General features: G+C 36.0%; 1 protein-coding gene across 5 annotated transcripts in view; it reads right to left on the bottom strand.

The window, feature by feature from the left end:
* The window catches only part of ATRNL1 (attractin like 1), a 427623-nt gene that overhangs the window by 319528 nt on the left and 84375 nt on the right, over positions 1-23720 (bottom strand). For all 5 annotated transcript variants that reach the window (XM_042818666.1, XM_042818665.1, XM_042818667.1 and 2 more), the window contains exons 11-15: positions 20208-20292; positions 18253-18461; positions 15909-16027; positions 7209-7341; positions 5198-5379 (exon numbers count right to left, since the gene is read on the bottom strand). In XM_042818666.1, coding sequence (XP_042674600.1) covers positions 5198-5379; positions 7209-7341; positions 15909-16027; positions 18253-18461; positions 20208-20292 — 728 coding nt within the window. The remainder of the gene's footprint in view (positions 1-5197; positions 5380-7208; positions 7342-15908; positions 16028-18252; positions 18462-20207; positions 20293-23720) is intronic.

A 23720-nucleotide genomic window follows, 5' to 3' on the forward strand; every position in this document is an offset into this window, starting at 1 on the left:
CTTTACTGAATAGCCAATTAGTACCGAGGCATATCATTACCCTGTTTCATAATCATAGAAAGTGCTGAGCAACCATGCATTTCTTTAAAAAAAAAAAAAAAAAATTATCACCAAATTCATCTCCACCTTTCAACTCTTTTCATTTTGGATATTAAGTTCTGCTGCAAGTTCTCAGTGCACTTCTGATTTGTTTCCTTTTTGTCTGTGTCACAATATCTTACGAAAAAACTTCTAAGAACTACTCAAGAACCACTTAAACTCCTTGCCCTCATAAAAGCATACAACAGAGCCTTAAAAATACTGCTGCCCCTTAACGCTTGCATTCCCACACCATTCACAGTTTTGAGAAGAGCTTGCCCTTAGCATTCCTTTCTACATCATTATCTGTGAAAAACTGCTTTATGAGAATAAGAGCTATAAAAAGAGAAATTATCTTTTTCATTTACTTCCTCATTTGGTGGGCTTTTTTTAAGAAAGTATGCATTTATTCTATGATAGGTACCTACGCATTTTATTTTTGTTAATATGTACACAGAGAGTTCATGTTCCTTTCCCAAGGCATCCAAAGAGAGCTGAGCTCCCACCTTTCTGAAAGTAGGAAATTAGCTCATCAAGAGGTGAACTAATGGACAGTTAATGTAACAATACAGAGTTTGAATGCTGAAAGAATGTATTACATCTCTACAAACACAATGGTAAAATGGACTGCTAGGAAGTGTAAAAAGAGACCAACTCAGAAAAAAAAAAAAAAACAACAAGTAGATGTCAGCTTCACTACAAGCAAACAAAACAAAGCCTTAAAAACATGCAGTCCTTTGAGAATACTTGGAGCTAACAAGGAATAACACTGCCATCCAAAGCTCACTAATTAACCACAACCTGCACTCAAGAGTGATTTATAAAGAATGCCTGGCCCTGAAAACAGCACAGTAAAGGAAAAGTTGCAAACAGTTAATCTAATGAAATGCATCATTTAAACCATTCTCATTTTTGTTTATGCTTACTACATCAAAACCAAATCTTCTCAGAATTTATTGCCTAGCTGCAAGAAATTTTTTATTTCTAGTTAAATCCCATGGTGGTAGGTAAACTCACAAGAGAACTAATTGCACTTTTAAATTAGTATGCTCATTTAAAATATAGACATGTTAGGATAATATCAGAAACAATTAATTACCCTTACACTGCTGTTGTTTTTTTATCTTTTTTTTTGCAGAAATACATGAATCTAATATTTTGCTTACTGGGTCAATAAAGCAGCATAAAAAAAAATGTCAAGCACTATTTTGTTTTACTGTGAACTCTGCTGTCTGTCCATCGTGTTTACTTCGGCATTCTCTCAATGAATTCTATTTATTTTCAATGAAAAATACAAACTACACAAATTCAGTTGCTGGCCATCATTTTAGAATACAGTTGCAAGTTCAGCAGTTTTTGACTTCTCATTGCACAGGTCTGCACATTGTCACTTTTTTTAATATCAAGTGAACTTCATCCTTTAAAAGGAGGCAATTATGTATTTCCAGTTTAGTACCAGAATTAAGAAAAAATACTGATAGAGTTCTTGACAGAATGTAGAGACATGGGCAATCTTCTCCCTCTCAGTTTCTCCAAAACATCAATCTTTTGTATTACTCTAAAAGCTTGATGAAGAAATGAAGCTAGATTTGTCCCAGAAGAAGGACTTCATGGGGCTACAAAGCCCCACATAGTTTCTATGAAAAGTCAAGAATTTCTGAGTCCTTCATACTGTTTTAGCAGTTCTTTAAAACAGTCAACAGTAGCGAAAATTTTCCTTCTTTTCTCAGTACAAGAATATCAAATAAAGTAAAGATAAAAGCAGATTCATATTCTTATTTTGAAATGTCACTCTGACCCATTCCCTAATCCTGAAAGCTTTTGTTCCACACAGGAGAAAGGTTTGAAAGCCTCTGACATTAACCTCCCCCCAAGTCACACTCTCCACCTCTTCAGGTTAAGGCACAGTGTTCACCTCACAGCTGCTCTGACTACATCTGTGAACTCCACACCACCATCTGTCACAGAAACAAGCCATCTGAAATGAAATCTCGCACCTTAAATCATCATGATTGCAGTTTGAGAGGAAGAGACAGACAAAAGAAAATCAAGCAAAGTTTCAGAGAGCCTCTGTCAAACCTGATAACACATTCAGACTCTCTCACTGAGAATAAATGCAATCGGACAGATACAAATGTATTTTTTCCTTTAAATGCAACTGAAAAACAGCGTAAATAGTGGCAGCATTCCATTAGAGATTCAGGTAACTAACTGACTGTTTAACTTGAGATATGCCTCTGAAGTGCACACATTTGTCTACAATTGCCTAAACTGTGTATGAGGTATCTAAAATTTATATCGCCTCATTGGCTGACATTTTTGAATAAAGATACACACAGTAGGATGTCACCTTGCAGAAGTTCAAAGTTCTGAAACAAAAACCAAAACACACTACAATAAATCTGGGTTCCAAACACAAAGAGCAATTTTTAATCAATACTTCAAGCCAGTCAGGTAGTATTCAGTCATACCAGAAGTCCAGTACACACTGTTAGATTTGAGGATCTGCTGTACAGCAATTTTAATGGGAGACCACAGGAAAAAAAAACAGGCATAATATGTGACTAGACAAATCACTGCCTTTTATGATTTTGTTATTGCGATTTTGATTACACTTTTAATATTATCTCACATCAAAGTGTCAGCTGACAGAACATTTTTGAAGGTTTCATTAAGTACAGTGTCAGGAGAGATCTTCTAACCAAAGCATTACTACTCCCTTTCCTTCGTTAGCAAATAACTGAAAATATTTGTCTTATTGGAAAAAAAAAAAAAAAAAGTTTTCCATCCAAGTTCTCCATTTATTGAAAGAAACTGAAATATATAACCTCTAGTTGTATCTCCTTCCCTGAGGCACGTACGTACTTTTAACCAATTCCTTCCACCACCCTTATCAGACTGATAATGAAGCTCTGACTCATTCTATCATCGCTTTGCAGGGCATTCCCACATGCTTCATGCAGTAGCACAGCTCCTCAGAGCCCCTCTGAGCCCACACTGTGGACATATAGGAAGCTAGGGATTTCCAGCAGCAAGGTACACTTCTTCAGCATTTCCCTGTCCCCAGTTGTTTGCAGACCATGTGAAATGAAGGCACAGGTTTGCATGTGCCCTTCAAATAACATGAGACTATCAAAGACTGGAATGTTTTCACCAATACACGGTTGTCCATGATTGCTTTTTTTTATACTGTCATAGGCAGTTACTGACTGCATTTCCAGGACCAGCATGTGAAAAGATGCTGTAATTTGAAGATCTGAAGGTGTTGAGCTTGAAGTCAAAATAAACAAGTATCTTGAGTTCTCAGAGCAATTCCCTAAACAGCTGACGTAGTCAATCACTGACACTACAGGTTCCCAGTCCAATCAGACAGTTAATGAAAATGCTGCCACATTCTAAGCTACCTGTAAGCAAACAGATGAAGACAGTCCTCCCAGCGTTCCTCAACAGAACACATTACAGTAATGTAATTCCAAGGCAGCTAAGGTCCAGACAGGGAAAAGAGACGTATTCTGTCTCACACTGACAAGCTTTTAGAAGTGGGGAAAAAAGCTCCATGTCTTGTTGATGAGTATCATGAATTTTTACATAAAGGACAACAGCTATTAATTAAAGAAGGTGATATGAGTCAGAGAAAGTTGTTTTATGTACATCATCCACACAAAGTATTTTCCTTATCCAAAGACTTCCAGTTGAAATATGCCTGTTTCTAACAGAAATTAAACGGCTCTATATTTTACAGAAATATATACTGACAAAACCAAAGGTATGCGTGAGCATATATATGTGTACGTATACACATATCATACTCACATACACAGTGTACACATAAAGGTATATGTAGGTGTACATTCAGCAGAACAGTAACATTACATAAAAGAAAAATCCATGCAGCAGCTGGGAGAACATTCAAATAAAAAGTAAAAAACAATTGTCTGGGAATCCCAAAGGCTTTAAGAAATTTTATTCACACCCATTCCACATCTATCTTTCCATTAGACATCACAGTCATGAGTGGTACCTTGCCATCAATCACTTTAGAGATAGCAGACAGACACAGTTCTGCCTTGGACATGTTGTTCTCAGCCACAGACTGCCATTACTGCAGTATGATAACCAGATTTAAAAATAGGAAACAGCGTGCTTAGATGATTAGAGGAAACTTTGTTGTGTATTTTTACATGTTGTATTTTTAATACCTTTCCTTAGATGCTGTAGGGAGAAGCTATTTCAGTGGAGATAAAAACATTAATTTACACTTTCCTGAAGATAGGGCTCACCACTAACTTCTCGAGCATTTTGATCTGCAGTATTCACAACAATGCTCTTTTCAAGCAGGTGAGTTTATTCCACTTCACTCTTTTTCTTTTTAATCTAACATAACTTTAATTTTAATGCCCACATAAAGGAAGAAAATGCATTTCACTTATAGTAAGATTAACTGTAGAGGTAATTAAAAGCAATGCTTTCCCATATGGGCTGAGGAATCGTCAAATACCTACAACTTCTATGTGTGTTACTCATGAAAACACAAAGAAAATTCCTTTTGATTTGAAGGGAAGGTGTTCATCAGCTAAAATTGCACGTATCATGAGCAAAGTCTGTTCCATTACAAAATGAGCAGAACAGAAAGAAGGAAAAGTCATGCCATGCCAGTAGTCATTTAAGCTTACCTTTTCAAATAGTCAATGTATTCACCACCCAAAAACAATCCTAAGTTTTATTTACAATGATATGAAAGCCAAGACATCTTTCTGTGTTACATTAAAAAATATTTCGCCTTACACTGATTCCTGCTGTCACAGTGCGCTCAAGAGGACTAGAATTCCTCTAATCAGCCTTCTTTTCATCTCTTGAAAATCATTTGTAAACAGTAATCTGAAGCAGTTAAAGCAGGTAAGGAGAAACACTTGGGAACTGCTGTGTCGTTAGGTTTAAGTACAAGTTTTCTTTAATACCCTACACATCACTGATATCAATCTTTAGCACCACACTACATTTCCTTCAAGTCCTTATGGTGGCAGACACTTTACCCTGTCTACTGTGGAAAAAACCTTAAAATAGATTCCTCACAGAAAATTTAATTCACAGGAACATCAATTACAGTTACCCAAGTTACCTGAAGTGTGTACTTCTGTATTTCATCCAGAACAAATTCCACTTCTTTTGAGGTTGTTAATGAAGCAAGATTCCCACTTAAATTGTAGCAGTACAGTTTGGCATTGTCATAGCTTTCACGACTAGAATTTATGCGGAGGCAGGCATCTCCAATGTGACTCCATCCTTCCCCACACAGGTGAGCTAGTATAAAAAGCATATGGTTAAAGTTGAATTGAAAAACAATTAGAAATTCTAAGAAAATATGAATTTTATCTTCTTGAATCTGTAGTTCAAAATACAGGCAAATAATAAGGTTCCATTTTCAAGTCACATAAAATAAAAACAAACTAATATAATACTACAATATCAAGCATTCTCATTAAAGAAATAGAATATTATTTTGAAAACTAATGTATAGCTATCCGAAATATTTATTAGAGATATAATAACTTTCATTATAAAAATACTGTTATTACACTTTTTCTCTGTATTCATGTTTGTGCAAAACTACATTAAAGATCAGATGATGTATATAATTAAGAGCACTTAGCAATCAGTTTACTTAATTGCAGTCTAAATTTCAAAAAACATGAAAGCAACCACTCTGGAATTAAGAGATCAAAACTGTATCCTATTTTACTTTATCATATTTAAGCCTAAATAGAAACACAATCAGAATGATAAGAATTTCTAGTAACATCTTAGGAAGAATTTCCTTTTCAACATATTTCAGCATTACCCAGATGTAGACAACTATCAAAAGATAAGAAAATAATTCAGAGCAATTATTTCAGTTAATATTTACATAAATGTCACAAACACAGCTTAATACTGTATATACATGTTAACAATTTCTGTAAGAAATGATGTTCATTAACTTCAACTGTACATAAAGATCAAACGAGAAAGGCCCTGATATCTACCTGCAAATACGTAGTTATGAATACAAATTACAGAATAAATATTGTTCAAATAAATATTGTTAGCTTTCACCTTGTGAGAATATCTTATATTAGCATTTTAATATTCACAGCTTCCATAGTATTACTAACATTATACAATTAAGAAACTAGATCTTGGGCCATATCTGTGCAGCTAAATCGAAGTATAATTCAAGTATAATTTATAAGGCAAAATTCCAGCCAGCAGAAGTAACAGTGTCAGTGAATGTGTAACAGCACAGCGTGGCAGTACAGCAATTCAGTTCTGCATGTAGGGATCCCCACAGACTGGAGCCCATCACCAGTCTGCACACCAGCAATCTGTGAGTTGCAGTTACACATATCCACATTGTGTAGGCTCACCTATTAGTGGAGTCATCATGAATAAAACAAATCTAGGCCTACTTGTTAAATAAACAAACACTGCAATAATCAGAGGATAGCTGAGGTTGGAAGGAACCTTAAGGAGCATCCAGCCCTGCCCTGCCCTGGGTTGGGTGCCTCCCACCAGATCAGCTCCCAGAGCGCCACCCAACCTGAGCAACCCCAGGGATGAGGCACCACAGCTCTGGGCAGCACTGCCAGTACCTCACTGCATCTGAGAATGTCTTTCTAAACATCTAACTAAAATCTTTTGGTTTATAGCTATTCCTCATTGTCCTGTCACTGTCAGACTGTGTAAAAAGGTCTCCCTTCTGTGTATAAGCTCCCCTCAAGTACTGGAAGGACACAGTAAGGTCTCCCCAGAGCCTTCTCTTCTCCAAGCTGAATAAGCCCAACTACCTCAACCCATCTTCATAAGAGAGAAGCTCCAGACCTTTGATCATCTTCATGGCCCTTCTCTGGGCCCACTGCAACAGCTCCACATCCTTGTGCTGGGGGCCCCAGGGCTGGATGCAGTACTCCAGATGGGGCCTTATCAGGGCAGAGTAGAGGGGAACAATCATCTCCCTCACCCTGCTGCCACCCCTCTTCTGATGCAGCCCAGGACACAGCTGGCCTTCCAGGCTGCAAGAGCACACGATAATGAAGGAGATTTCCTCAGTTTTGACAAACATAAAAAGCAGCATCCCTGCTGGCAGCCCTTACCAGGTAAAGCCTGGCATTCCTGCTGCCGCTGGTCCCACTGGCAGTTCAGGTGCAGAGAGCAGCTCTTGCAGCTGGTCAGCTTATTGCAGATCTGTTCATTTCTCACGTGACATTTGGTGTAGTTTTTAACGGACTACAAAAACAAAACAGACACAATGTCAGACTGTTGACAAACCAGAAGTCAGAACTGAAATACACAGCAGGTGGCCTTCTCTCAGCAAACCACAGCCATCTAAAGCCATCAGCTCTTTGCCTGGGTTCACCTGGCAGTTGGTGGGGGCAAGAAAGGCATTTCCTAGAGCACAAATCACCCCACTTGTCATACAGTTCACTTCAGATGGGTAAAACAGCACTTTGAAAATGCCACATCTCTGTATAGGAGACAAGAAGAGCTTAAATATCTAAAACACTTTCCTTAGATAGTTCAGGAATATGCTCTCACTAAATCATTTCATTCCCAAGTTATCTGCAGGCTTAGCAAGTGAAGCAATCCAAGAGATAAAAAATGAAGCAAGATGCAGGTGTAAAATAACTACACTTCACTTACTGATGATATGAGAACACCCTCTACACTGTCTTATCTGGATCCAGAGAAATGAAATAGGAACTATAGGTGGATACAAGTGATTGCAAGAAGATAATTTTAGAATTTGTCAACAGTGATTGTTATTTTACAGTTTTAATTGCAAATCTGTAAACAATTTAGCTACTATAAAATTTAAAAAACAGGAAAGCATTTTACCCATCAGTTACATAAAAACAGGAATAACTTTGGTACTTGAGGGCATAAGAAAAGCAGTAGATACAAAGGAGATTTACCCAGTTGCTGGGTTTTATCCTCCTGAAAACTGGAGTATTCCTTTCTAAATTAACATTCTGAATACAAATTCTTGCTTTTTCCTACATGCTACTTTAAATCTGAGATCTTATGCTGATATCTCTTATTTAATAAACTGCCCAAGATCTTTGGCTCATTTATCCGTTTATCTCTAAATCTGTCTCAAATAAACTCCTTGCAGAATAATTAAAACAAATCCTAAATGAAGACAACATATTCTCAGTACCACAGGCTGCTTGATGTTCGAAGGGACCTCCAGAGGTCACCTGGACCAACTCCCACCTGAAGTAGAGCCACATCCAGGTGACTTTTGAAGATATCCAAGGAGGAGACTCTACAGCCTCCCAGCAGCCTGTGCCAGTGCTGCACTACCCACACAGCATAGGAGTGCTTTCTGATGCTGCTGTGTTCCAGTTTGCATCCATTGCCTTCTGTTCTGCCACTGGGCACCACTAAAAACAGCCTAGGCTCTTTGCAGCCTCCCTTCAGACAAGATCTATGCTCAGGCTTCCTTTCTCTGGGGTAAATAAACAGTCCCGCATCTCTCAGCTTTTCCTCATGTGAGAGTTGCTCCACCACCTTAAAACACACAATATGCAAGTTCACATTAAAGTACATGACTGGTACACAAAGCAGTTATGAAAAAAAGAAAAGCTACCAAAAATGAGATTAGTTCATGGAAAAAAAGGAAAAAGATTCTTGAGTTATTATAGGCTTGTCAAACTGCAGAGAAGTATAATTCATCTGGAAAAGAAAATCATTATGTTGAGATAGCATGTTTTTGGTAAAATTAAGAGATAAACAATCCATGAACTAAAATAACATCAAAATATATTCTAAACATTTCAGCACATGCTCAGTCTTCCAGGTAATGAGAAGCTTTAGATAAATTCACTCATTTGTCAAATATCAATTCACAGCTATAAGCACAGAATCACAGAATCACGGAATTGTAGGGGTTGGAAGGGACCAGAGATCATCGAGTCCAACCCCCTGCCAAAGCAGGTTCCCTACTGCAGGTCGCACAGGTAGGCATCCAGGCAGGTCTTGAACATCTCCAGAGAAGGAGACTCCCCCACCTCCCTGGGCAGCCTGTTCCAGTGCTCCGTCACCTCACCGTAAAGAAGTTCTTGTGCACATTCATGCGGAACTTCCTATGCTGCAGTTTCCGGCCGTTTCCCCTTGTCCTGTCTCCACTCACCACTGAAAAGAGTCTGGCCTCGCCATTCTGCCCCCACACCTTAGATATTTATAGACCTGGGTCAGGTCCCCTCTCAGTCTTCTTTTGGAAAGAGTCCAGCGGAGGGCCACAAAGATGGTGAGGTGCCTGGAGCATCTCTCCTATGAGGAAAGGCTGAGTGATCTGGGTCTGTTCAGTCTTGAGAAAAGAAGAATAAGAGGGGACTTGATCCAAGTCTATAAATATCTAAGCAGTCATGTATATATTTAATGCAATAGAAATATATTTTCTCAATTTATTAATACAAATATTTTTCTAGATTTCAGTTAGTTAACTCTCTCTCTTTTTATTTTTTAGGTTTTTTATAATGCAATTGTTAAAATGAATTTTCAGCCTCACAGAGGACCAGCTTAATTACTGTTAAGAATACTTTTTTTTATGCCTTCATTGGATGAGTTCCCCCAGTGGTGAACATAACATGGAAGGTACTTTTTTTCTGTCTGTAAGAAATCCTACAGTGAAGCCGAGAGAAAGAAACGGAAACTGATCTTGGAGAAAGCATCTACACCACAATACGAAACAGAGCCAAAGGCAATGCTGCAAAGTAATAGAACATCTATCTAGAGCAATAAATGCATACAGACAGTAAAGCATGCGATACCTCCGGTACGAATCTGCGCAGAGGTTTGCTCAGCCACAATGCATTTTCACAAAACTGCCTGAGAGATACTGAGAGAAAAAGCACCACCTGCTCATTTACAAGCCCTCAACTAACCCACTTTTAAAACATGATACGGTCAAAATCCTTAAGCACTCCAACTGCTTTTTAAAATCATATATTCCCTAGTAACACTATATACAGATTACTACTGTCCAACTAAACTATCTGTTCCGTTATTTTCTAATCATGAAGCTTGTTGTGTGCTGGTTATTTAATGTTTAAAATAAAATTTAACGTATTAGTGAGTCTTCATAACAAGGTTCTGTTGTATTCCCTTATTCCCAGCACTTATTGCCTTGAATCCAGTTTAAACATTGCCTAAAAATTTCACTAGTTCAATGTAGATGTAAATCCAACAAGTAATTCATATTAACGCAATATTAAGGTCATAACTTCAGCTACCAAACCCAATAAAATTTAGAAATATGACAGCCCATCTGTTACTGAAGTTCTGTATTTTTGTAGGATATTTCTGCACGCTCAAGTATCATTAAATTGTTATGTATAATTTCCTATTTAAATCTGATTTACTGATTTTTCAGAACTGATCTTGATATGGTGGTAATACAGACAAACTTTTGAACTGCAGTGATTTTTTACATCTCCACTCTAGAGTGAAAATATTACAGTAGTTAATGTTAAAAATTCAGAAATTACTATTAAACAATGTACTTCTCCTTCCTCCTCCTGGATTTCCCAGGGTAATGTTATAATCTCGCCTAGTTTGCCCAGCCTCGTTGTAAATTATCAGATAGGTTTGCTACCCTTTCTCTCAATCTACTGCCAAATTTTACCTAAATGTTTACACTTTACAAAAAAAAAAAAAATCTCTATTCACAATTCCTTCTACTACTTTATACAGCATTTCCCCCCTTTACTGTTCTTTAAATTCCTCATAGGTAGGGATATCACTGTGATTATTATTATTGATGTTAGTGTTTTACTGTCACTATGAAAGAGATCATCATCTTTCTGGAAGTTATGCAAACATTACACTAAGATAACGGTTCTTGCCTCTAAGGCATTGCATAAAAACACTTAATAATGTAGGATTACACTTTTCTTTGAAGCACTCTCTAGTACCCTCTATTCCTCCACAATACGCTCTTTACCATCCCTATCACTGGTTCTAAAACATTTAGTTTACATTGCCGTGCTCAGAAATAGCATAATTTATAGTAACTTAACACTTTGGAGTGCATTAGATTACTTAAAGTAACTGAAGTTTCACTGTATTGCATGTGTGGAGATTGACACAAGAAGTGCACAGACTGCTACTGGAGACACAGGTGTGGATTGGTCACAGTGGCAGAAAGAACACATCCCCCTTGTAGCCACAAGCAAAAATCCATACAGACTGGATGCAGGAACACCTCAGCTGTTTCTTCCCAGCACAGTCTGCCCAAAACAAGAAAAGCAACTATACTCCTCTTCCAAAGATGCATCTCAAATTGTTCTCTAATACAGAAAATTATCCCGTGTGCACTACTGCCTGGTGTTCTTGATCCCAATAGTTTAAGTGTTTTCAATGTAGTCAGCCTTCTTTATAAATGCTGTTTGTTACAGTGAAAGTATAAGTATTTTAACAAGCCTAAAAAATGAGGATTCGGCTCAAGAACTGAAATTTGATAACGGAATATCTTTTCAAATTTTCCCAAGGATTCGTACAGTTTTGAAAAGAAAGCATTTTCTTTCAATCAACAGTGACAACAGTTTTCATGTGATGTTTAGCACTACTTTCTATTCTTTCTATATTTCAAATCTTCAAAATATTTTGTAAGTAACATGGAAATAAGTTACTTTATTTGCAAAATACTAGTGTGGGCAGTCAAAATTCCTGTATACTGAAGGATTACAGTCAAGATAATAGCAAAAATGTGCAGCATATTACTACAGCTACATTATCTGAAGTGAGTGCTTGAAATTTTACTGTAGAGATGTACAACAACAACAAAGTTGGGATAGAAGGAAGAAGTTTTCATTAATTCCTTCAGCTGGCCTTTCAGGACTCATGTTTGGATGTGAAATGGAGCTTAATGTGAAACGGGAAAGGGGATGATTTATGTTTAAGATATGAAGAAGCAAAACCAATTTGTTTTGTTACTGCAAGCATTTCCCAAAGAACTGGGTGAGAGAAGACAAAAGAAGTGGTTTGGAAAAGATATTAAAAAAGGAAAAAGAGAAAACCAAGTCTTCAAAACCTGGTAGTATATACATCAAAAATAAATCAACAATGTCTGGTACCAACCTACATGTATGCTTCAATATTTCCAAACTTTTTAGTCTATAAGCCCAGAAGCACTCAAGCTGATCACAAATTAAAGTGGCATGGTACTTACCAAAAACCCAGCTCACCTCCTCTTTCCCAAGCACACAGCTTAGAGAAGACTGGCAAGCAGAGGGAACTAGCACTTTCAAGGCCTCAGTGCAAATAGTTTTTCAGTGTGTCTGCATGTATTTGAAAAGCACAACTGCAAAAATAAAGCAGCTTTATGGCCGTATTGCTTTGCTATATTACTGTCCTTACAAATATTACCTCTTAATATCTCAAGAAACTGTGCCACTTTCTCTACCATTATTTTGCTGCATTTCAAAAGAGTAAAAGAAAAAATAAATTGATAAAGCACATTTTTACTGTAAAATTCATGCTCTGTCTTTTGTTGCAGCCTGCAAATTCTCTTCAGCCTACGTTCATTCTACCTGTCACAAGGAAAGATTTTGTTTTCATGGGATGGCTCAGCTTCTTCCTGTGAAACAGACCAATTGTTTACTTATACTTCAATGTTGCTACTCTCAAGAAATGCAATGCATAAAGATGCAGCAAATTGTAAAGAAAATCTTTCCAAAGACATATTTCTTTCTGTTCTGTTTTTTAAAGGACTGGAAAGTAAAATTGATAAATGGCTTTTTTTGTGAATATTTTCTTTACAGAATATGAATACAGTCAATTTTATGAATACATTCAGCAGGTATCACTGCCATATGATGCAAAATAAAGCTTTTTATAAGCAGATGTCCTAGATGATTATAATTTCATAAAAAATTATTTTGATCCACATGTGAACTTCTTCCATCAAAAAATAGGCAGAACACATCAGAATCAGTGATGACCAGAGTCCCACAGGTAAAAATCAATACAATCTACTCCACACACTCCAAATAAAACAGATATATAAAACAAGCAGTACAAAAATTCTCTTTTAAATAGGTGAAATAAATGAAGATGAGAAGCAGAGAAGTTAAGGAAAAAAATACAGCGACAGAAAGCTATTGATTCTAATTTTAGAAAAGTGCAATATGCACAGCTTAGAATAACACATGTGGTACTAGCAGGTTTCAAAAGCAAGACTTTCCTGTTTATGTTTCCTTTTTTTATGCAAAGAGATCCAACAAATGGGAGAAAAATAATAAAAAAAAAAAAAGTATATTGATGAGAGGTTGTTATTACCTCCTTGCAACAGTGTTATATAACATTCTTTGCTTCAGAGCTGAAAATAGCCTTGGACTAGACGCAAGAGTCTCCACAGAAGGGCTTGCAAGAAGAGGTTATGCCGAGATTAGTATGCCATATATCATGAAGTCTGTATGAACTCTGAGTAAGATGGTATCAAGGAGATTATTAAGTCACTAGCCAAAGAGAAATTTCAGTACCATCTTGGATGATTCCATATAATTTAAGTTAGCTGCTTCCTAGTTGAGTAAGATTGGACAGGATGAGCTTCATCCCTCCATGTTTGTATCGGATATAGTATTATGAGTCAATTAAAATCACAGTATGCAAAAGTATTCAATTTAGGTGAGGTTTTATGGGGAAAAAAAACAAGCCAGCTTGCTAGTGCTAAAACAAGATAGGCCTCCAAACAACCTGGCATTGCAAGCCTCTGCTCACAATTTCACCAGACTATTATACAGTGTTATGACATATCCTGATGATCCATGAACCTCCACAGTGGTGGAATACAATGCCCTGTTAATGTGCTGATTCATATCAGATGGTGAGCATAGGCAGGTATATGTGTATCATCAGTGCACTAGTACAGCTTATGAAGTCCATCTGTCCAAACAGCAGAGTGGTTTTGGGAAATCTCCTTATTTTATAGCCCTGCCAATCAGTGCCCCTCACATACCTGTGACCATGACACCAATGCCAAACTGACTGCCAACATACCTTTAATTCTCTGCCAGTTTCCATGAAGAGTACACAACAAATTTTGTAGCATTATTGTCACTCTCAGCTGGATGTTCTATGATCTAAGTAATAAATCGAAGACTTTGCACAGCTGCAGAAACAGGACTTTCTCCTTGAGATATTTCTGAGTCCTCAGCTTGTTATCTAATATTGCCATCACAGTGCTGTCAAAACATTTTTGAATTGTAGGACTATGAAAATGGGTAATCAGCCTGATTTGTGCCATTCCTCCACATGGTGCCGTTCTGTTCATGCTATTTTGGTAGGTTTATGTTGATAGCTTCACAATTCTGCCTCCATAGTCTACCAGACAATACATTCGTTTTGAAATAGCCACATCCAACTTATGGCACCTCTTTTCAAAAATCTTTTGGATACATTTTCATTATCACTAGTTATCATTATCACTATTATCTAGTCTCTAGTAACTCCACTAAGAGCCTTTGTTACCTGCCTTTAATCCTGGATAAAATGCAAGAAATTATATAGAAGACTGGTGCATCTATCCCGAATTAAGCTAACAATCTTGGTCATGAACAGTTATCAACAAAAGATATTGAACTGAGAAGCCTGTGCTAGAATACTCAGTACTCCATATTTTCTAGGTATGAAGATGGTTTGCTCTTTAGCAACTATTCCTTGCTTAAGAGTTGAAAGCCATGGCTAGAAGATTGGTACTTAACACAATATTTTCTATTAGGAAAGGAAGAACCCTTGAAAATCACAAAAGAATCTAACCACTAGAGCCTAGAATATGAAATCAATCTGAGAAACTATTCTAATGCTAGTGATTTGAGCTGTCTCACTCTGAATGGGCAAGCTTTAAGTCAATCCAGAGTCAGTCCAACTCATGCCTTTATTTGTCTATCTGGAGACTAAGACTGATTTGCATCAGGTTCAAATTAGAAAGTAAGCCTACATTTAGTCATGGAAGTACATAAATAAAGGATTCTGAATTCCAGTACAGCTAATGTCTGGTAATGTCTGGAGCTAGCAAAAAAAAAAACAAAAACAAAAACAAACAAACAAAAAAAACATATATATATATATATATAAACAAAATTTATCAAGCTAAAATGGTATCATAAGCTTCTCAAAAATCAAATGAATAAGCAAGAGATGCAGCAGATAGTGGACAAAGTTTAAAGCTCTAAGCAGTATTAAAAACAAAAATTAAAGCTGTTTAAATCTATATGTTCTGTCTTTATAAACATAAACAATACACACAATCTCAGCAAATCACCACGGTGACACCACAATCTTACGCTCACGCAGGCTCATACTCCTTTAATAAAAAGAGATGCAACCCTATGACTTAAACAAAAACATCTGTATGATGATCAGTGATCAGAACATCAAGACTAAAGAAACTGACCTGGTTCTGTTCTAAAGGGAAACAAAATGAACTGCCATGCATCATGGGAGTCCACAGTTCCTGCCTGCATACTGTGGACAGCATATGCTCAAAAACCAAGCTGGTAATGACTTTGGGACATTCCAAATATTGTTAATTAGGAGATAATAGTGTTTGTATTGAGAGATATACATAGTGGGCTAACATAATTGAAGACTATTTTGTCCTGCAATGCATATCTTTACTGCAGTCCAAGCCTGCCCTCTGAAATATTTCTACTGCAGAAGTCAAGCTTTTGTTCAAAATAACCTACTATTTGTCCACTGTTCTATTTAGTGTAGCAGAACTTGGGTTTAGTTAGGAAAAACAAAAACAAAATTAGTATTAATAACATGATCATGAATTTGTAAAGACTCACCACACTACAGTTACTGTTTGCTGAAATGCACTTTTTGTCATCGCACCATTGGCACCCGTTCGTATTGGCAGTACAGCTCGCACAGTCTGCATATCGGTAACATCTGTCATCTGCAGCAGCTGCAATACAAATGAAAGTCAAAAAGAAACATAGGACTATATTTAAAAAAAATTGCCTAGAGTACTGCCTGTTACATCATTTATTTAAGCTCTGGCCATTAAAGGAGGGTGTAAGCTATTCTGGGAAATAAGTTCTATTCAGTTAATAATATCCTTTAAAAATTCCCCAAGTAAAAATCATATTTGAAGGTTAACTAAACGAATATTCACTGATTTGCAGCACATGAGCATTTTTAGGACAGTGTGTAAATTTAACCTATTAAGAAAGCTTCTTAAACTATTGACTGTTCACTCCTTTAATGTAGTAGATTTTCTATAGATGCAAGTTTCTGATAAAAAAAATTAGATTGATGTCAGGAAGCAATGGTAAAAGGTTCATATACAAAAATCTAAGATAGCTGTTAGCAACACATAGTCCTCCCAAGTTAAATTACCATAATTAGTTTAGAAATTAGAGAGTTCTCATTGCAGTATAAAAAAAATCTTGGAGGATAACGTTCATGTCAATTCCTTAACACAAAGCTGTAGGACTTGGACTGAAATTTATGCTAATTACTGCGTTTAATGCCTCTGTATCTAGAAACAAGTCTTGGGATCATGAATGTTTAAGAGATTCCATTGCCAGGAAGGTCTTATCCAAGAATTGCTCTTTCACAAACCCATTAAAGTTCCTGCTTATCTTTTAATCTTGACCATCATCACTTTCTCACGTGATGCTCTCAACTAGATAACGCTCCAGAGAAGTGGCATAAAAGAATAGAAGGAAAACACAGCTTTGGACAGAATGTTATCACCTCAAACTGGAAGGATATGACAGCAGGGAAGAAGTGCTGGCCAGTTAGCAGAGGTTTTGACAGATCCACACAGTTTCTTCAGAACTACAATTCTCAGCAGCTTGTCACACATATGTTTAGGTGCAGTTTTATCCCAATTCAGAAGCATTGAAAATTGGGCCTAACTCTTCTATTTTCTTTGGCCTGACTACATTTTATTTTCGTAAACACTTGTTGATACAAAGCTTTGCTGGGGTTTTCTTTGAAAATAAGCTCTACTTTCATCTGTGTTACTTCTGAATTTGTAGTCTCAAGATTCTTCTTTCTTTAAAGAGCTGAAACTTTTTAGATTAGTATTATGAAAGTGTACAAAAACAATTCTTCAGAAAACTACCCAGATAACCTTTCGGTTAAATAATGCATCTTTTTCTAAGTTTATATCCAGTTTAGAAACAAGTAAGAGATAACATTTTGAAGCACTAATAGAAGAACTAATGATTTATTAAGATGTATACCACCATTTGTACATTTAATAAATGGACAAAGTTTGAGTGGTGATTTTATACTGCATGTAATGAAAGATGTGAGTAGAAAATAGGTGTATTTAATAGCGATGCATATTCTGTTCATGTAAAGTATAAGAATTACATTTTCAAAAGCAATTTATTTATGACGTGCCAAAATACTCAGGAATAGAGTGCTAAAGTTAATCATAATGTTCAATAGATTTTTCAAACAAATATGGCTATCATAATGCCACACAGAAATTCACCAGGCAAACTTGCACCCACTTCAACATAGTGCTGCAAAAGACTTGTCTCAAGTTTCTCTGCAGCTATGGATGAACTCTATACTATGATGCAGATATTTCCACTGGTTTGTAAACTACTTGAAACAGTGATGTTTTCCCTTTTCTGTACTGGTACATACAGACATAACAGTGCCATATGCCTGTAATGGTAGCTAGCACTTGCAGGAGCCATCTGTGCTCTGTCTGCTGTTACCATTTCCTGGAATCAGAACAACATGAGGGCTTTTATTTAAGTAAGCATGTATTTATATACACATGCGTGCATAAACACACACAGTCCAGTAAATGAAAAGGTGGAGAAAAAGGAAAATAATTTCTCTGAAATTGCCTTGAAGCTCAACCTTCAAGTTCTCCAAATACAGCGCACAAAATTCAATCTAGAGCAATTTTGCGTAAATTCTTCTCTTTTAAGTCTTATGTTTCACATTCTTTGGCACTTTAAGCGTTTTTCTTTTTTTACTGTATTTAAAATCCCCCCAAAATCGGAGCTCAAAAATTTTAAAACATTAATCCCTAAATTGTCAGAATCACTAGATCAGCCTGTTTGGGTTGTTTTTCCCATTTCAGTGGATTTGTTTTGTTTTTCTTCCTTCTGTCTCCTACACTGCATCAAAAATTTCATACTGTAAGACAAGACTTACCTGTTTTCTTTGGACATTTTGCTCGAAGGATGTTGTTAGCATTTCCAGATTCCCAGGATTCACAATGTTTCTTGTTCCACAGACACCTTATCCCTGGACGAGCATTCTTACACAGCTCTTCGTCTCTGAATGCTTCACAGTTTGGAGGTTTGTACACAAGGATGTCATTCAAAAGAACACTTGAAAATCCCCCAAATATGTACATTGACCTGTTAAGAAAAAGCAAGCAAATACAACATATTGTAACTAAAAAAATCTTTTTCTTTAGCTGTCTTGATACACAATAAAAAATAACATATTATTAAAAAATATTCTTCAGTGTTTGCATTATAATTATTGATATGCTTTTCTACATATTTTTTTCATTGGAAATATAGACTAAGAAAAAATTACTCCATGTTAGCTGTATCAGTGAGTGACACACACCAAATGTGTAGAAGAAAAGAAGGGATATGCAGGAAATAGTACTCATTTTTTAGTTTGATAATGAAAGAAGTGTGATAAAATCACCTGCAAGAAAAGAGAACATTTACCTTGAAAATTTCAGAGCCTACCAGTAATGCTTCGGGATGGATATTTGGCTTTAGTACAGTAACAGCTAACATCAAAGCCAGAAAACAAGACTTGAAATCTTATCCTTTTTTTCTCCTTCAGGATTAAAAACAGTCTCGATTAAAAGATATTTAGAAAGAACTTATGTATCTGCTGTATCCTATACTCTTATAATAGATACAATCATATAGTTAACAATAAGAGAAATTTAGGAAGAGTATCTCATAACATTATCTTTTACATAAAACCCTTCTAAAAATACCATTAAACTCTAAAAAAGAAACAGTCATTTCACCTTGAAACCAATTCACTGAAAAATTACATTGCTTGAGTATTAGACATAACTTAGCTGTTTCAAAGCAACAAAGACCAGAAAGTGAAAATTTATCTGTTGCTAAATTCACTCATTTCCCCAATTTTCTCTTAAGTAACATTTGCTGATTAATTTCAAGTGCTGTGTTACAACTTACTGCTTTGTTTTTATTAAAATCTGTTAAAATCTTAATTGAATTATTACACCACCTTTATTTCTGGTCCCACGTAGAGGATCTGAAGATTGTCTACCTATACTTAAATAATGAGCTTATAATAATGCTGAGTAATGTGTAATGATCAATAGTGTGGGACAGTCATTTGCAGTTGTGCAATGTTCAGACATTGGGTCATTTGGCAATAAGCCAAATAGCAAAACTCACACAAGCAAACCTGACCACAGTTTTGTACAATTCTGCTACCAAAAAGGAGACATTTGTCCTAAAATTTTATTTTGGGGGATTGGAGTGGGGGAAGCAGAGAGCTCAACCATCAAATTCTGTAAACTCTAAATCCATCTCCTTGTTCTAAATGACAAAGTTTTACTGAGCTCTTCTATTCATGGCAAATGTCATGAAAGTATGACATATTTTATAAAGGATAAACAATAAACTCTATATAGTCAGACGCTGACAGGCTTTTATTTTTTCACTTGCAAGGACTAAGTGGTGATCACTATCAACATCTAGGAACTTACTTTTTTTCCCCAGTAAATTTATATGTTTTTGATTTAATGACTGTAGAAGAAAAAGAAATAGTTGTACACTGTAAAGAAAAAACATTCTTATCACATCCAAGTGAGGATTATCGTGGGTCCTTAATTCAAATTCACTGCAGCTAACAATAGTGACAAAACACCTCAGTACACTAGGAGGTTTATATGAAACAGCATTGGAATAGGTTCCACTGCATGTCTTATTAACTCTACAGCTGACTGCTGATATGTCAAGCCACTGATAAGTGCTATTTTTCACATTAATAAATTATATCAGTTACGTGTCATTGAGCCATACTTCAGATGGATATAATTACCATCTTTTTTTTTTCATTACAAAAGATGGTCAAGAAAATTTAAAATATGCTTCACTTACCCATTACTGACAACAGCAGTGTGACCAAATCTGTTGACATCTCGGTGCAGATTAGGTTTCGGTAAAATCTTCCACTCATCACAAGCTGAAAGACAAAAGGAAAACATACAGTATTACACAAAATAATCTCAAAATTTGCAACAAAATATATGCAGAGTGGATTTTACTGGACAGTCATCTACATTTTAAGCATCAACTAATTTTATCCCCTATTTAACTGTGCTTACTTCCACTGATCTGGGAAAGGTTATGTCCATGGTAGAAAGAGACCACATACCTACTCCTCACCTCCTTCAAATGTTCTTACATGATTTTATCTTGTTGTTTAGCTTCTTTATTTTGTTTCTTAATTAAGCTGTTCTGTAAAAATCAGGACGACTTTTTTTTCCTTTCCCCTCTTTCCAGTAGGTAAAAGCTGCTTTTTCCTACTCTAAGCAGAAGCATCCTACAGAAATCAACAGTCTGAAAAGTTCCTTGGTGTACAGCAAGACTGCACAGAGCACTTTTGAAACCCAAGGCTTTCCAGAGTGTTAATGTAATTATTATGTAGATTTTTACTTAGCACTGCTGAATTCATTTATCTGTACAATTCTAAAGACAAGCATGTCTAAACAAAGTAAGCTTTATGCACACTGAAAATATATTTTTAGATATGAATATTTTTTGCAAGTCGTAGATCTGATTAAAAACTAAAGCAATATCATCACAGAGCACGTAGTCCAGGAAGGTCTGCTTAAGACTGAAAAAATAGAAAACAATATGAAATTTCAACACCTTTTCTTCCTACTCCTTCAGATTGAAAACTAATTAAAAAAAAAAAAAAAAAAAAAAAAAAAAAAAAAAAAAAAAAAAAAAGAAAATTAGGACAACCAAGAAGGAGAAACCATCCTTAAGGTCAGTGTTATCCAGCGCCAAAGTCACTCTAACTGCAGGCCACCCTGATCCTGCTCTCATTTCTACTGTCAACATTTCAGCTCCATTCTGGCACATCGAACGCAGAAAGCCATTCACAGCAGCTCTCTGTCCAGCTTGCTTTCTGTGACAGTACCACATTGACACAGCCTGGTGCAAGGTCACTCAGAGCTGGATTTGGCACATGAGAGGACGCACAGCTAGGGACAATGCTGCAGTAATAAACAGCTCAAGAGACCAAGGCTTCCCCAGAACAACAGCCAGAGCCCATAAAAAGTCAGAAATAGCTGTAATAGATAAAGCAATTACTGCATTCTATTATTTGGAAACAGAAACCTAAGGCACATCATGACCAGAGTAATGCAGATGATCCAAGCAGCAATAATTTCAATATCATACCTTGAGAGAATTTGACAGTTTGAAGAAACTATAATAAAATTTCTTCACTGTCTTAGAGGGCCAGTAGATGTCAGAATCCTCTCTCTCAACTTCTACATTCTGTCACAGTAACTATTATCATCATACAATTATATTTTAATACACAGCACCTCTCAACTGTTCCTTTTGATTTTCTCTACTTAAATAGAATGGTAATATATGCCAGAGAGATGCTCTTGAACAGGGTCAGTAGTAGAGCTCACAGTGGGATCAGTTAATTGTTTATGATCACCAGGTTGGGAAAAACATTAAATATAAAAGCTGCGTATCCACCATATATAGGAGTAACATTGGCATTTGAAGCTTCTATGATGTTTGAATCATCTGATAGCTTAAGACCAGCAGCAGTACTATTTATTGGAAAATAAAACTGATCAACAATTGTGTGTTCGATCTTTATTTCAAGAACGTATTGTCATTTTAAAAGCTATAAAAGAAAACATTTTTAAAGTTTCAGCAGATCAGCAAAATCTTTGTGTTGCACTTCAAAACCAAAATATTGCTGCCACTATAAGTCATTGTACCTTAACACAAACAGCATGTCTCAGCTCATGTCAATGATGGTAAAGAAAACACTTAAAGAAAACATTACATTTTCAGCCTATCTAGGAAAGCGTTACATTTTTTCTTTTTCTTTGTACACACATATACAAATAGTGTTTCCTGTACTTAGAAACTTATTTAAGAAAAAAAATGGGATTTAACACTAAACGAAAACCACAAAACCATAATAAAGGCCCATTTTCAGATAAGAAATCCTTGAGGGCTTGAGATATAATAATTCCTAGCTTGCTGATGATATTTGTCAAACTGGCAGTTCTTTTCAAAAGAATACAAGAGGAAAAGGAGGAGGGAAGCTCTTTACAAATAGCCTTTCCTCTTATCTCCTCCAAGCCTTCTCAATGACTGCTGAACACTGAACAGGCCATTGTGCAAGAAAAATCAGGCTGTGATACTTTAAATTCCTCATCAGAATTTCTGTGCAAAAACTGGTTGATGTGAAATACAGATAGTTAACCAACTGCTGGTGTGGGGCTTTTTCTTGGTAAAAAAAAAAAAAGAAAAAAAGAAAAATCAAACAGAATTCATCCATGCCTATCATCTTCAAACTTCTTTAAACTTCTTTTGAAGATTTCAAAGTACCCACCTTTCCAAATTTACTGTATGGTTTCAAGAATAAAAAGACAAATAGCCAACAGTATAATTTACAACATTACCTATCAACATTACAGCCTTGTCTATCGCATTTACTGCGTTCATAAGAATGGCAAACTTCAAGGAATAAAAATAAAATACTTTCCACTGAGAAACACATTTCTTTTAAAGAAACACTAATTAAGAAGTTGAAGGAATTATTCTATTCATCCCAGATGAGCAGAATTTCTAGTCAGTGAGAAGTACAATGCAAACACAGGGCCCTTCCTTCCTGCCAGTATGGCTTCAACTTCAAGGACAAGTATTATCATATTATATCATAGGAAAAAGATTCATATTCCTCTCTAGTGATAGTTATATGTAATGCCATCATGAGATATTACAATGAGATTATACAAAAGCGGCTCTTAGACTAAATTCAATCCCCATACAAATCACATACATCAGGAAACACACCAGAAATGTGCATTAGCCTTGAGGTAACCCAGCTGAAGCTGGTAGAGAAATACATTCATGCATACTACATGCATGATTTTTAGGAAAAAAAAAACATTTCTAATCAATATTGTCACATAAGTGAAATAGTCAAAAACAGACATGCTTTACAACTTTGAACTAAGACCAAATTTACCAAATCACAACTGAGGTGAAAATAAGGTAACTCCTGCATCCCAACTGTATCCTGTTCATTTTGCAGGTCTTCCTGAGAGTGACTTGTGCTTTTCAGAGACAGTTCAGAACATTAACAACCTGTCTTGCTGTGGAAGGCAGCATGAAGTTTATACTTATTCTTCAAATCTAATTTTGAAAAAGATATTAAGATTAAAAAAAGATTAAACATTAGGACAAAGCTGGACCAGATACGGGTTAACGCAGCCTCATTATGTCTGAATTAAGTTAAAACACTTTAAAAAGTTATACAAAAGATCAGCGCTCAACCATCTCCAATTCAGATTTTGATTTACAAAAATCTGAGGGAATAGCACATCACAAGCTGTTTTCGGAGGT

This window comes from Centrocercus urophasianus, unplaced genomic scaffold (assembly GCF_019232065.1).
Source record: "Centrocercus urophasianus isolate 14NV4802_14NV808 unplaced genomic scaffold, USGS_Curo_1.0 seq_17, whole genome shotgun sequence".
NCBI classification, from domain to species: domain Eukaryota; kingdom Metazoa; phylum Chordata; class Aves; order Galliformes; family Phasianidae; genus Centrocercus; species Centrocercus urophasianus.